Below are 12,720 nucleotides of genomic sequence, written 5' to 3' on the forward strand. Positions count from 1 at the left end.
AAATTACTTCGTTATTATACCTAAATTAAATTATAATAAAAAATTGAATTAAAAAAATTACATAAAAAATGAGAATTTTAAATAGTTAATTTGATACGAATATCGATATATTTTTGTTATGAATAAAGTACTGTATATTGATACATATTACTTAAAATTCAAGATTACAAGTAATTATGCATAAATACAACTTATTAAAGCTCGATGTTTGARTTCGTATAAATAACTGCGGATAAACATAATCAAATACATAATCAACATCTCATTTTAAATATAAAATAGTTAGGATAATAATTGAGTTCTAACATAATAATAAATTATTATCTTTTATAAAAAAAATTAAATTATTAAATAAAAATAAATTACTTTGTTATTAAAACTAAATTAAATTACAATAAAAAATTAAATAAAAAAACTACACAAGAATTGAAAGCTTTTAAATAGTTAATTTGATACTAATAATTTTTATGATATTTTTAATTTTGTATTTTATTCAAAAAACAATATTGTTTTTTCAAACCAAATAAAAACCTATTATATCGACAGAGATAAAAAATAAAACAAACATTAAAATCAAGATATATATCACTGAGTATTCTTTTAATATATAAAAATGAATTTAATGCATCTAAAAGATTCTGAATTATAATAAAGACACACGATTTCTTTGATTTGAAGTTACGATGATGTGATATGTCCCCTTGTGTCCGGAAGACACAATAATCATAGATTTTGAAACATTAATCCAAATATTTATATTTATATTAAAATTAAAGTTAATTCTTGTTCAACGGATGGTCTTACTTTATCTTTTACACTTTGAAATTAATAGCGGTGTTTGGGATTGTTTATTTAAAATAATTTATGTTTTTTTACAAAAGTCTTTATCAACTTATTATAAGTTATAATAGTTTAGTTTCTTCAAAAACTTCTTATTACCGATTTGGCACCGGTATAAACTATGTGTTTCAGTTTTCCGTTCAATTCAAAATTTCAACTTGATAAACAGCAATCTTGTTTACTCATAAGTATATATCTGGTTATTTAGTATAGTTGGTTTGCAAGACTTTTATTCTATCTCAGACTTAAGTTTGAATCATGTTGATGTCATTTTCTTAGCTAAATGATGTCACGGTTTGAAAAAAATTTTGGATCCGTTTTTTTTTTTTTTAATAACCGACCCGGCTTACCCATTTGGAAGTATGACCGAAGTGAACTGATGATCCAGCCTAGTTGCATATTTCTTAACATATACAGACCCTAAAATATTTTTCTTGATGTTTATTATAATCGTTGTTGTATATAGCCATCGTTATTAGAATTTGTTGGAGGTCTGGACCTTTTAAAACTTTAATTTTGGTACCTAAAATGTAAATTTTTAAACATTAAATATCTGGATAACTGGTTGAAGACTAATTCTAGATTAAAAAGACTAATTTTAGATTAAACAAATCCATGTCGCTAACCACGTCAACAAATAATACTGAGTTGGATACCACATCAGCATGATAGCCGGTTAATGCTTCAACCGGTTATCCGGGTACTTAAATATTTAAAATTTTACATCTTAGGTACCAAAATATAAGTTTTGTAAATACGTTATCCAAAATAGGAATCAAGTTAAAGCACATTACTTTTTCATGCAATTTATCATATATATTTGAATAACCTTAGATCGAGTCAAATGAACCCTACTAGGATGAATTATTTTGAAACGTATCCTAAACGACGACTAACTGAATGTCAAGGGATGGACCATGGTCAGACTAAGGTATTAGAGGACCAATACGACCCCTATATAAGATCAAATTCCTGTTAGGACCAGGTAGCGTTTGTCTTTTGCTATAAATACAAGATGCACAATGTGATATCATTTGTAAAGCAACAAAAATGCACATTATGATACATTTCATAAAACAAAGAAAATACATTGAAATACACGTGAAACATTCTGAATGTTATCACTATGGGGTACACTTTGATTCACAAACGTCTTTAAAATACGATGTATATTAGGTAATTGATATACAAGGTAACTAATTTTACCAAAATTATTTCCTTCTAAAAAATTTAATTAAATATTTTGATTAGTTGTCAAAAATAGAATTACTATATTACCCTTTTAGCTTATTTAAAAAAATATATACTTAAATATCTCAAATGAGTGGTTCCCATTGGATCTCACGATTACCATAAACAAAACAGTTATCTCTTTAACGTGAGTTCTATTTTTGTTTTGTAGACATGAGTGATTCAATGTATTTGTAAATGGTTTGAAGTGATTTTAGTGTATTTCTGTACTTTTGAAGGGTTAAATCATAGATGTACATGTTTACGATTTATTCGTTACATGCGTTTTTTACACGAAAACTTAAAAACAAGAAATCCGTTCAAACAATCAAATTGGCTGAATCAGGATATGGATGGTATTTGACTTGTTTCGACCGAGTTAACAAGTTTAATAAATTTGGTTTAAAGTTACAAACTAATCTTAATTACTAGCTCGACCGGGAATTTACCCCTGAATTTCAGGATAACGTACTGGTAAAAGAAATGGTTACATTTATTTCAAAAAGTTAGGGCCGTTTACTAAACGCTTACCTGACATTACCTTACCGGATGAATATGGTAAGGAGCAATAATCTTACCCAGTAAGAGCGAGACAAGGACCACGAGTCTTATGTGCCGTTTACCTAAATGCTTAACCAATAAGTACTTACCATTAGAAGTCAATACTATAATTTATTTTACGTGGTAAGATTGTAGTACATTAAAATGATATCGTATCCAACAATTTATCCGGTAAGCACTTACCCGGGTAAGAGTCGGCACCCTCACTTACCTAGTAAGACTCTCCATCTTTATCATTGCTCTTACCGGGTAAGATTTTTGACCCTTGTTATGTTCATCAAATAAAGAAAATTACCCGGTAAACACTTATCAGGTAAGAGTTTAGTAGACGTCCCCTAAACTCGTTTGAAAAGTTTTCACTATATAATTGCTTATATTTTAGATATTTAACAGACAGTCATTCGTTCAATAACTTTACTAAACTATTTATCAAATTTCATATCGTGATTTGATATAACGAACACTAGGTTAATTACTTCATGCATTTCAAATCAGATATAATAATTGACTCAGACAGATGTGACGTATGATGGTCGAATAATCCAGTTGATTCTGAGAATACCTAAGAATCACCTCTTCTAAAGCTTGTTGATTCAACTAATTAATGCAAACTTTAGGCTCAAACCCGAATTCAAAGAGAACTCGGAATTTGGATGGAAATTAATGAAAATGTCGTCACTAAAAGTCAATTTATCATCACAAACAGTTTATACAGACGACATGTCGTCGTAATAGCTTCTTGCTAAAATATGTCATCGTTAAAGGCGCGTAGCTAAAAATCACTTTTTAGTAGTGAAAATACATAAGTGTCTCAAAACCTGCCCAAACGACATTTTTAGGGTCAGAAAATCTTATATGCTTCCAAGCTATGAATCAACGTATTATGGACCCGAAACAGAAATCCGTATAAAAATTTATGCATGCTTTTTTTTATTAACCTAGATATCCAACCCGCTATGCGAGTCGACTAATCTCAGGCGACCATCTGCTTTGCAGATAGCCCGGAGTCACCGCATTTGAACCTCCGTAACCACAAGGGGATTTTTATTCCTCGTTTAAGTTCAACAAACAGACCCGATCATCACATACACATTATTTAATAACAATATTTATCTAAAATTCAAATATTTCTAAACAATCACAAAATTCACAAGAGATTATGATTCTTTCCATACATCATGAATTGATGTAAATGTTATCAATGAAATCGTATCAGCTAACCAAAGGGTCTTTGGCCTAACAGTATTATTTTAGCCTTCTAAAAGGTCAGAGGTTCAAACCTTACAAAAAATAAGAAGAATGTGCAAGTTCTTTTTTGTTACATTTTCCGTATTTAAATATTATATACTTCAAAAAGAAAAATTGTAACGGCAATTTGACACCACCCTTTTCCTCCTATAAAGCAAAAGTAAAGAGAAAAAGTGAATTATTATTTTTTTAAATTAAAAAATAAAAAAGAAAAGAAAAGCTAAAAAAGAGAGGCATAAAAAAACACACATAAAAGGTTCCAAGAAAAATACAAATCAATTTGGTAGCAAAAAGATTGAATCTTTGTTTGTTTTTGAGATCTAGCCAAGGGAGATGAATGGAGATAATGTCTTGCAAACTTCGCCGATGCAACAATTGCTGGCGGTGGCCGCCGCCGGCAACAACCCTAACCGGCGGTGGAGTCAGCTGACCGCCACCACACCTCCTCCTTCGAACCACTTGGCTAAGGTGTCGCCACCACCCCATTTCTTCCTTCCCCAAAATGAACCACCACCTTCATTGCTTTCATGGCACCATGATCATCATAATAATCAAGAATTCCAAGATTCTTCACTTAGCCAATTGCTCATGTAAACCCTCCCCCCTCTCTCTCTCTCACACACACACACACTTTCACACACAGTATAGGGTAAGGATAAGGAAAAACCGTGAAAAAAATGAAAAAAATGAGGAACACCTTGGTATCATTCATCTGGACGGTAAATGCAAATGTGCATACAAGTAATTTGCAAGCAATTTCTTCATGTGCATAAAAACCAAGAAACAATTTTAATTACTTGTATGCATATGTACATACCGTCGTTACCACAGTGTCCTTCAATCTTTCATTTTTCTGGTTTTCTCTTAACCTCCCTCTATATATATATATATACATAGACTTGGGATCACGTGAGATCACCCTGTTTTCATGAGACCTGCGAGACCACTTTTTTACACGTGAAACTTCAAAACAAAACACTGTGAAGGTTCGGATTTTTCTTTTACCCTCATAATGTTTTGCTTTGAAGTTTCAAGTGTAAAAAAGTGGTCTCATGGATCTCACAAAAACATCCTGACGTAAACCCAACCCTATATACACATATACATATATATATGTATATATGTATATATGTATATATATATATGTATATAACATGCAAATTTGAGTATAAACTTGTGTTAATTTGTGTAGGAGTGGATTGGTGGGGGATGAAGAAGATGATAAACTGGGTTTGACCCAAATGCAGAAAGTGAAGAAACTGGAGAACTGGGAAGAACAAGTGTTGCATGATGATGATCGGAAGCTTTCTGCAAATGGTGGTTCTTCCATGGTGGTGAAACAGGAAGCTTCTTTTGATAGATATGGATATGGGGAAGATGACGATGAATTTGGAGGTGTAAAACCAGCAAATTGGTCTGATCAGATGATCCAATCTTTGTGCCCTAATTCTTGTCTTATCACCAGAAACAAAACAGATGGAAGATCTGCAGCTGATCATGGGTCTTCCGAGGTAATTAGTTCTTGATCTTATCGGTTCCGAAGCTCAATGATTACCAATCTTTTGGCAAATTATTCTTATGAAACTGGGTGTTTGGGATTGCTTATGGAAACAATTTATTGACTTATTCTGGTGACACCGGTGATAAGCACTTTTGAGTGTTTGGATAAACAACTTATACCGGTGCCAAACCAGTAATAAGAAGTTTTTGAAGAAGTTAAACCCTTCTGACTTATAATAAGTTGATAAGTGTTTTTGTAGAAAAGCATAAGTTGTTTTAAATAAGCAATCCCAAGCACCCCTTAAATTGGAATTTTTAGATTTATGAGAAAATTGGTATATATACAGTGTTGTTTTATATGTAAAACGTTGACGATTCTTGTTTTTTCACACACATAAAACAGTTCTGAACGTTTCACACATGTTGACACCGTGAAAATCATAATGAATAAACGCTTCTAATTTTTATAAATATTTCAAATTGGTTAATTTGTATGGTTTGTAATAATGGTCGAGTTTGTAAAAGATTTCTCCTCAACGCAAGTGATGATTACAATTAGGAATAAAACTAGCAGAAACCCTAATGGTAACTTGTGGTTTATTAAGTCCTTAATAAGTAACTTAATCAACGTCTTAACGTCATTTCAAACGCTAAAATCGCTATTTCAATCTTGACTAACGGACCGTAATACATGTAAGCAAAATGAAAGAATGTGAACCAAGCAAGAAAGGAACTAATGAGTTATAAGATGAAATTAATTAAGGGGTCGTTTACCAAACGTTTGCCCGGGTAAGCGCTTACCAAGTCATATTACTTTACCGGATGAATATAATAAGGACCAGAAATCTTACCCGGTAAGAGGGAGACAAGGACCGAGAGTCTTACCCGGTAAATGAGAACGACGATTCTTACCATGGTAAACACTTACTCTGTAAATTGTTGCATACAATGCCATTTTTGGTGGATTAAAGTCTTACACGGTAAGTAAGTGGTAGTGTTAAATTAATTAGAGTTTTTTTTTTTTTTTTTGGTATTTTTATGTTAATTTTTCCATTTTTTTTTAATTTGAATTATTATGATGAAGAGCAATTGCAGTGGTAGTGGTGGGTCAAGCAAGAAAGCAAAAGTTGAACCACCTTCTTCAACCCAATCTACATTTAAGGTGATTTCTTTCATTTTATCCCCCTTTTTTTCCACCTTTATTATAAACCTGTAACAAAATTGGCTTTATAGGATGTCTATTCTATTTTAATATTCAAGATGTAAAGTTTTAAACATTTAAGTACCTAAGTAACATCGGTTGAAGCATTAACCGGTTACCATGTTGATGTGACGAGTGATGTGGTATCCAGTTCAGTATTATTTGCTGAAGCATTAACCGGATACCACATCACTCGGCACATCAACATGATAACCGGTTAACTAATGTTTCAACCCGTTACCCAGGTACTTAAAATTTTAAAACTTTACATCTTAGGTACCAAAATGTAAGTTTAGTACGTTACTCAAAAAAAGAATCAAGTTAAAGTCGTTACTTTTTCATGCAATTTACCCTTCTATAACACACTTTTGAGTAGTGTGATATAAACTCATCTTTTTATATGACACTTTTTGAAATAGACAAATAGTATTATATAAAATTGCTAATACTGCACTTTATTTTAAAAGTGTCTTAAAAAACTTGTTGAAACGTCTAAAAGTACCCTTTAAACTTATTGCAATACTTTTAGATAGACACATTTTGGCTTAATCTAACAAACTAATTCGAATGCTTAACATTTTAGTCGTCCTATAAAACCAATTTTGATGTAGTGTTACCTTATCGGGTGAACATGACAATGACAAAAACTCTACCGGCTACGAGGCATAGTAAATGAAAAAAACTTTTACCTGGTTAGCTTTTACTAGGTAAGAGATGTTTACCAACAGTTCGTTTTGATGACCAAGAATGTTACCCGACAAGGTAAATGCAGATGGTATTTTTATCAGTAAACGTTTGATAAACAACCCTTAATTATTACAGTTTTAATTATAATATTATTAATTTGTTTAATTATAATGTAAATTAAACAGGTAAAGAAAGAAAAATTAGGAGACAGAATAACAGCACTTCACCAAATGGTTTCCCCATTTGGAAAGGTAACTTCTGTTTTTAACTTCATGCAAGGGTGATGTCTGATTGGTTTGAACTTGACTTTAAAGGTCAAAAATGCCAGGAGTTCCAGGTTCAAATCCAAGGAGGAACAAAAATCCCCTTGTTGCCACGGGGGTTCAAATGCGGTGACTCCGGGCCTGGGATTAGTCGGCTCGCAAAGCGGGTTGGATATCGAGGCTAATAAAAAAAATATTTCTTATCAGTCTCTTATGTTTGATTCAGTAAAAAAATAGGACAATTCTAATCGGTTATATCTGAATTAACCGAAAATTTCCAAATTAAAAAAAATCTGAAAGTAGAATATACATTTAGATAGTTTTAAGTGGAAAAACAAAAATTTAAAACGACGTCGCAATTCTGTTTTCGTATTCAAACGAATCAATAACTGAAAACCCAATTAAATATATCTGATTCTGATTATACGCGTGTTCATTATTATCTGTCTAGATCGATTCTTGCTCACTCGTTTTCAAGCCCATCACTTCACATTTTGAAAAGAAAGAAAATTCCAAAAGTTAACCATGTATAAACGATAAGTTGTTTTTGTCTTATATACTGATATATCTCTCGTAATTTACTTGATTATAACAGTTTATGTTTGGTATACAGACGGACACTGCTTCTGTATTATTAGAAGTTATGGGTTACATAAAATTCCTTGAAGCTCAAATTCAGGTTATTTTCTTTATTTTCAACAGAAAATATAGAATCATATGTAGTTTTACACTAAAATCACATATGATTCACAGGATTAAGCTTAGGTTGCAGGCTACGTCATCTGTTGACCGTTAGGCGATGATTTTACACATGATTTAGTTGTTTACACGTTTTTTTAATTTTATTATTGTTCTCGCTTGAAATCCTGTTGAATATTTTAGGCACTCAGCTTACCATACTTTGGGATTCAATTAGCAAACATGACACCCCAAAAACACTCTGTAAGTATATGTATCTTATACAAAATTTTCGACATTTTCGATAGGTTCGGTCACAAACCTGACTTCAGTTGTAAATTAAGAAACAAATTAAGAGTGCACCATGTGTCTCGAACATTCACGAAATATTTATAGTCATGAATGTTGTAAAAAAAATTAGTGATGAATGAGACACATGTTGTACTCTCATTCGTTCCCTAGTTTGCAATTGAATTCCCCCCCCTCTCTCTCTCTCTCTCTCTCTCTCACACACACACACACACACACATATATATATATATATATGAGAGAGAGAGAGAGAGTGTGTGTGTGTGTGACTGATTTTATGAGAAATTTTTATTATCGTGAGAAAAAAATTAGTGATGAATGAGACATGTGTTTATCGAGCTGTATATCATGTATATATGTATGTATATATTTGTGTGTAGGATTGTGATGAAGAACCAAGGAAGAATTTGAAGAGTGTTGGCTTATGCCTAGTTCCAGTATCGTGCACCATGCAAGTCGGTAGTGACAACGGCGCCGATTATTGGGCTCCAGCCAACAACCTTCAGCTGTAAACGGAACTATCTGATCAGCCAACAAAGTTCATTAGCTAGGTTTAGGTTTAATTTGACTGCACAGAGACGTTGGTCATGATGATATGCGTTTTCTTGGTGACAGGATGATTATCTGTCTATGTTATAAGCATGTTATTATCTTTTTTGCATTTTTAGCAATCATGTACATATAAGAGTATATGTACCTAAAACCATGTGCATATTTTTGATTCATTGTGACTGGATCTTTTGCTCATGGAGCTATATGTTTTATTAGGGATTACCAATCAGACAATTTTGACCTTTGGAGTCCAAGCTCAAAACAATCGGGCACCACCCTTATGGTTAGTTAATTTACAGTTGTTGAAGTAAGAAGAATATATTTTAGATCTTCAAAATTTCTACTTTAACGGAATTTATAAGGGTTAAATGTATGAAATAGCAACCTATTACGACATTAATTGTTGTGAACGTCTGAAATCAAATCCAAGGTTAATGGGATATTCCATTACATCTCATTTGGCCTCAACTACTACAACACAACACTTATGGTTTAAATAAAAGACGTTGTGGGTGCTTTGTAAATCTCTCTCTTATATCTCTTATTTTCTCTCTCCTCTCTTGCTGAATCACATTTACTAAAAGTTCAATTGATTTTCAGTAAGTTCGTTATTTGGATCCTTCTTATTTAGGGTGTTCATACTGTGCACATAACCCATAGGTAACTAAAACAATTGGATTCTTCTGTCTGGATGAAGATGAGAAGGATAGATAAGGTGAGAAAATTAATCAGCGATTAAAATTGAGAAAGGAAATAGACATATATATATATTTATAATAACTAAAAGGGTATTCACGTAATTCAGCGAGATACATCTTAATTTTATATTTCATTTTATTCTTTATCTCAGTCGATCTCATAATATGGTCTTATGTGGTTTTAAAAAGGCGATAATGTTTTTATTTTTTACTAAAATATAAATTTGAAGATATAATAAAAATTTGACAAAAATATATCGATATTAATATCAGATTAACTATTTAAAATTTCTTTGTTTTTTGTGTAATTTTTTAATTCAACTTTTTATTATAACTTAATTTAGATTCAATAACAAACTAATTTATATTTGGTTAATAATATAATTTTTTATAAAGATAATAGTTAATTATTTTGTTACAACTCAATAATTATCCTAACTATATTTTATCTTTTAAAATAAGATGTTTATCCTCTATTTGATTATGTTTATCCGCAATTAGGGAGTGTTTGGGATTGCTTATTTAAATCAACTTATGTTTTTTTGTAAAAGTGCTTATTAACTTATGTGGTATCAAACCGCAATTAAATAAAACACGGTTAAAATTGTAAACTGGTAATAAACAGTTTTTCATAAGTCATGAAAGATTAACTTATCAAAAACAGCTTATTACCAGTTTGGCATCGGTATAAGCAGTTTTTTTTCTTATCCAAACACCAGAAAACAACTTATCACCGGTGTCAGACTGAAAAAGTTAAAAAACAACTTTTATAACTAATCCTAAACACCCCCTTAGTTACACGAATTCAAACATGAAGCTTTAATAAATTGTACTTACACACAATTTACTTGTAATATTGAATTTTATGTAATATGCATCAATAAACAGTACTTCATGTATAAAAAACGGTTTTTAAGAATTTTTGTCAAATACTTTATAATATAGTATAGATAATTGACTTTCATAAAAAAATAGTTTGATGAGTTGTCATCATATTAAATTACTAAATTAACCTTTTATGTTTAATTAGTAAATCAAATGAGTAGACTATAATATAGGGGTGTTCACAGTCCTGTTTAGACCTTTAATCTCTAAACCACAAACCAAAAAAAACAATGGCAGTTTAGAAAAAATCTAAACCATACGATTTGGAAGCAAGTTACAAACCGATTAAACCGGACCATAAAAAGACGGTATGGTCTGAAATTAATCATTTATGTTTAATTAATAAATTAATTTAGTAAATCAAATTAGTGGACTAGAATAGATCTCACAATTTTATAGATTTCCCAAATGATCAAGCCCCAGAAGTAGTATATATTTTAAATATATTTTCTGTTATAATAAATATTTTATATCTTAAAGCATCTCCAATAGATTCTATAATTTCTCTAAGGTCAAAAGTCAATTCTCTAAAAAAATTACATTCAAATCCAACAGATTTTCTATTTTGAAGATTTCAACATTAATTATATTATTAAAATATTTTACGATTTTATCATCCCAATTTCCCGATCTCTTAAAAAACTATATAAAATAAATATAATTTAATCTCATTGATGGAAATAAAAAAAATCATATTTTCTCCTAAAATAAAGTTTTAGAGAATTCTCAAAACTTAGAGTTTCTTTTGTTTTTCTATTTTAGAGAACGATATAATGAATCTTTTATAGTAAAATAGAGAACATAATCTGTATTTTCTCTATTTTAAAGAATCAGTTGGAAATGCCTTAATTAATCTGTTTTAAAGAATCAGTTAGAGATGCACTAAAATCTAGCCTTACTTTATGGTTGATTAATCTTTATAAATTAAGAAAACAAATAGATTAATTTAGAGCCAATGATAATGATTTTTATTAATGACTAGAAGGGTACACGCACAATGCAGCGATATATACCTCGATTTTAATGTTTTATTTTATTTTTTTGGTCATCTTCGATATTACAATATGAATTTATGTAGTTGTAAGCAAGCGATAATGTTTTTGTAAAATATATCTTTAAAGATATAAAAAAAAATTAAGAAAAATACAAAAGTTCTCATTTTTTGTGTAATTTCTTTAATTCCATTTTTTTATTTTAATTTAATTTAGGTTTAATGACGAAGTAATTTGTTTTTGGTTTAATAATATAATTTTTATAAAGATAATAACTAAATATTCTGTTAGAACTCAATAATTATCCTAATTATATTTTATATATATTTAAAATGAGAATTTTATCATGTATTTGATTATACTTATCTAGAGTTAGTTACACGAATTCAAATATAAAGCTTAATAAATTGTAATTATGCTATAGTTACTTGTAATCTTGAATTTTAAGTAACATATATCAATAATCAGTACTTCATGCATAAAAGATGGTTTTTAAGAGTTTTTGTCAATTGCTTTATAATATAGTATATATAGATATTGTTAATTAATTCATCCAATAATATAATTTCATAAAAAATAGCACACAAGAACTTGTTGGGATTCTATAGTTTGAGCACATGGGAACGATTTGGTACAAGTTTTGGTGATTCCATTTTGAAGTCAAACGTAAAGAAGGATCATTCTTTTTTTAATAAGAAATTATATTTTTATATAAAAAATATTTACCGGACTTAAATTTATAAGACTAAATATATGTGTATTATATCTAAAGGTATTGTAATAAGTTCAAAAAACAAAATTAAGGACACTTTTAGCTCTTTTTATAAGACACTTTGAATAAGTGTTTTATAAAACAAGTGTCGTATAAAAAGATATGTTTATAGAAACTTTTCAAAGTATCATATAAAATGGCTAATAAGACATTTTGTTTCAAAAGTGACATAAAAAGTTTGCTAAAACACACAAAAGTATCCTATAAACTTATTACAACACTACATGACACACAAATGTCTATTAGTATCCTATAAACTCGATTTTGTTATGGTGAGGCTTTTTGGAACTGGGTCTAGACCCAG

General features: G+C 30.1%; 1 protein-coding gene across 1 annotated transcript; it reads left to right on the forward strand.

Annotated features, from left to right (window-relative positions):
* The first annotated feature begins 4,212 nt into the window (after positions 1–4,212).
* Positions 4,213–9,194, forward strand: LOC112517302 (transcription factor bHLH68-like). The gene is made up of 7 exons (XM_025124692.1): positions 4,213–4,469; positions 5,072–5,390; positions 6,464–6,541; positions 7,453–7,518; positions 8,144–8,209; positions 8,413–8,472; positions 8,898–9,194. The coding sequence occupies exons 1-7, from the start codon at positions 4,213–4,215 to the stop codon at positions 9,027–9,029; spliced, it is 978 nt and encodes a 325-aa protein (XP_024980460.1). The 3' UTR covers positions 9,030–9,194.
* Positions 9,195–12,720: the final 3,526 nt, after the last annotated feature.

The sequence above is a fragment of the Cynara cardunculus genome (genome assembly GCF_001531365.2).
Source record: "Cynara cardunculus var. scolymus isolate 2C chromosome LG 8, CcrdV1, whole genome shotgun sequence".
NCBI classification, from domain to species: Eukaryota; Viridiplantae; Streptophyta; class Magnoliopsida; order Asterales; family Asteraceae; genus Cynara; species Cynara cardunculus.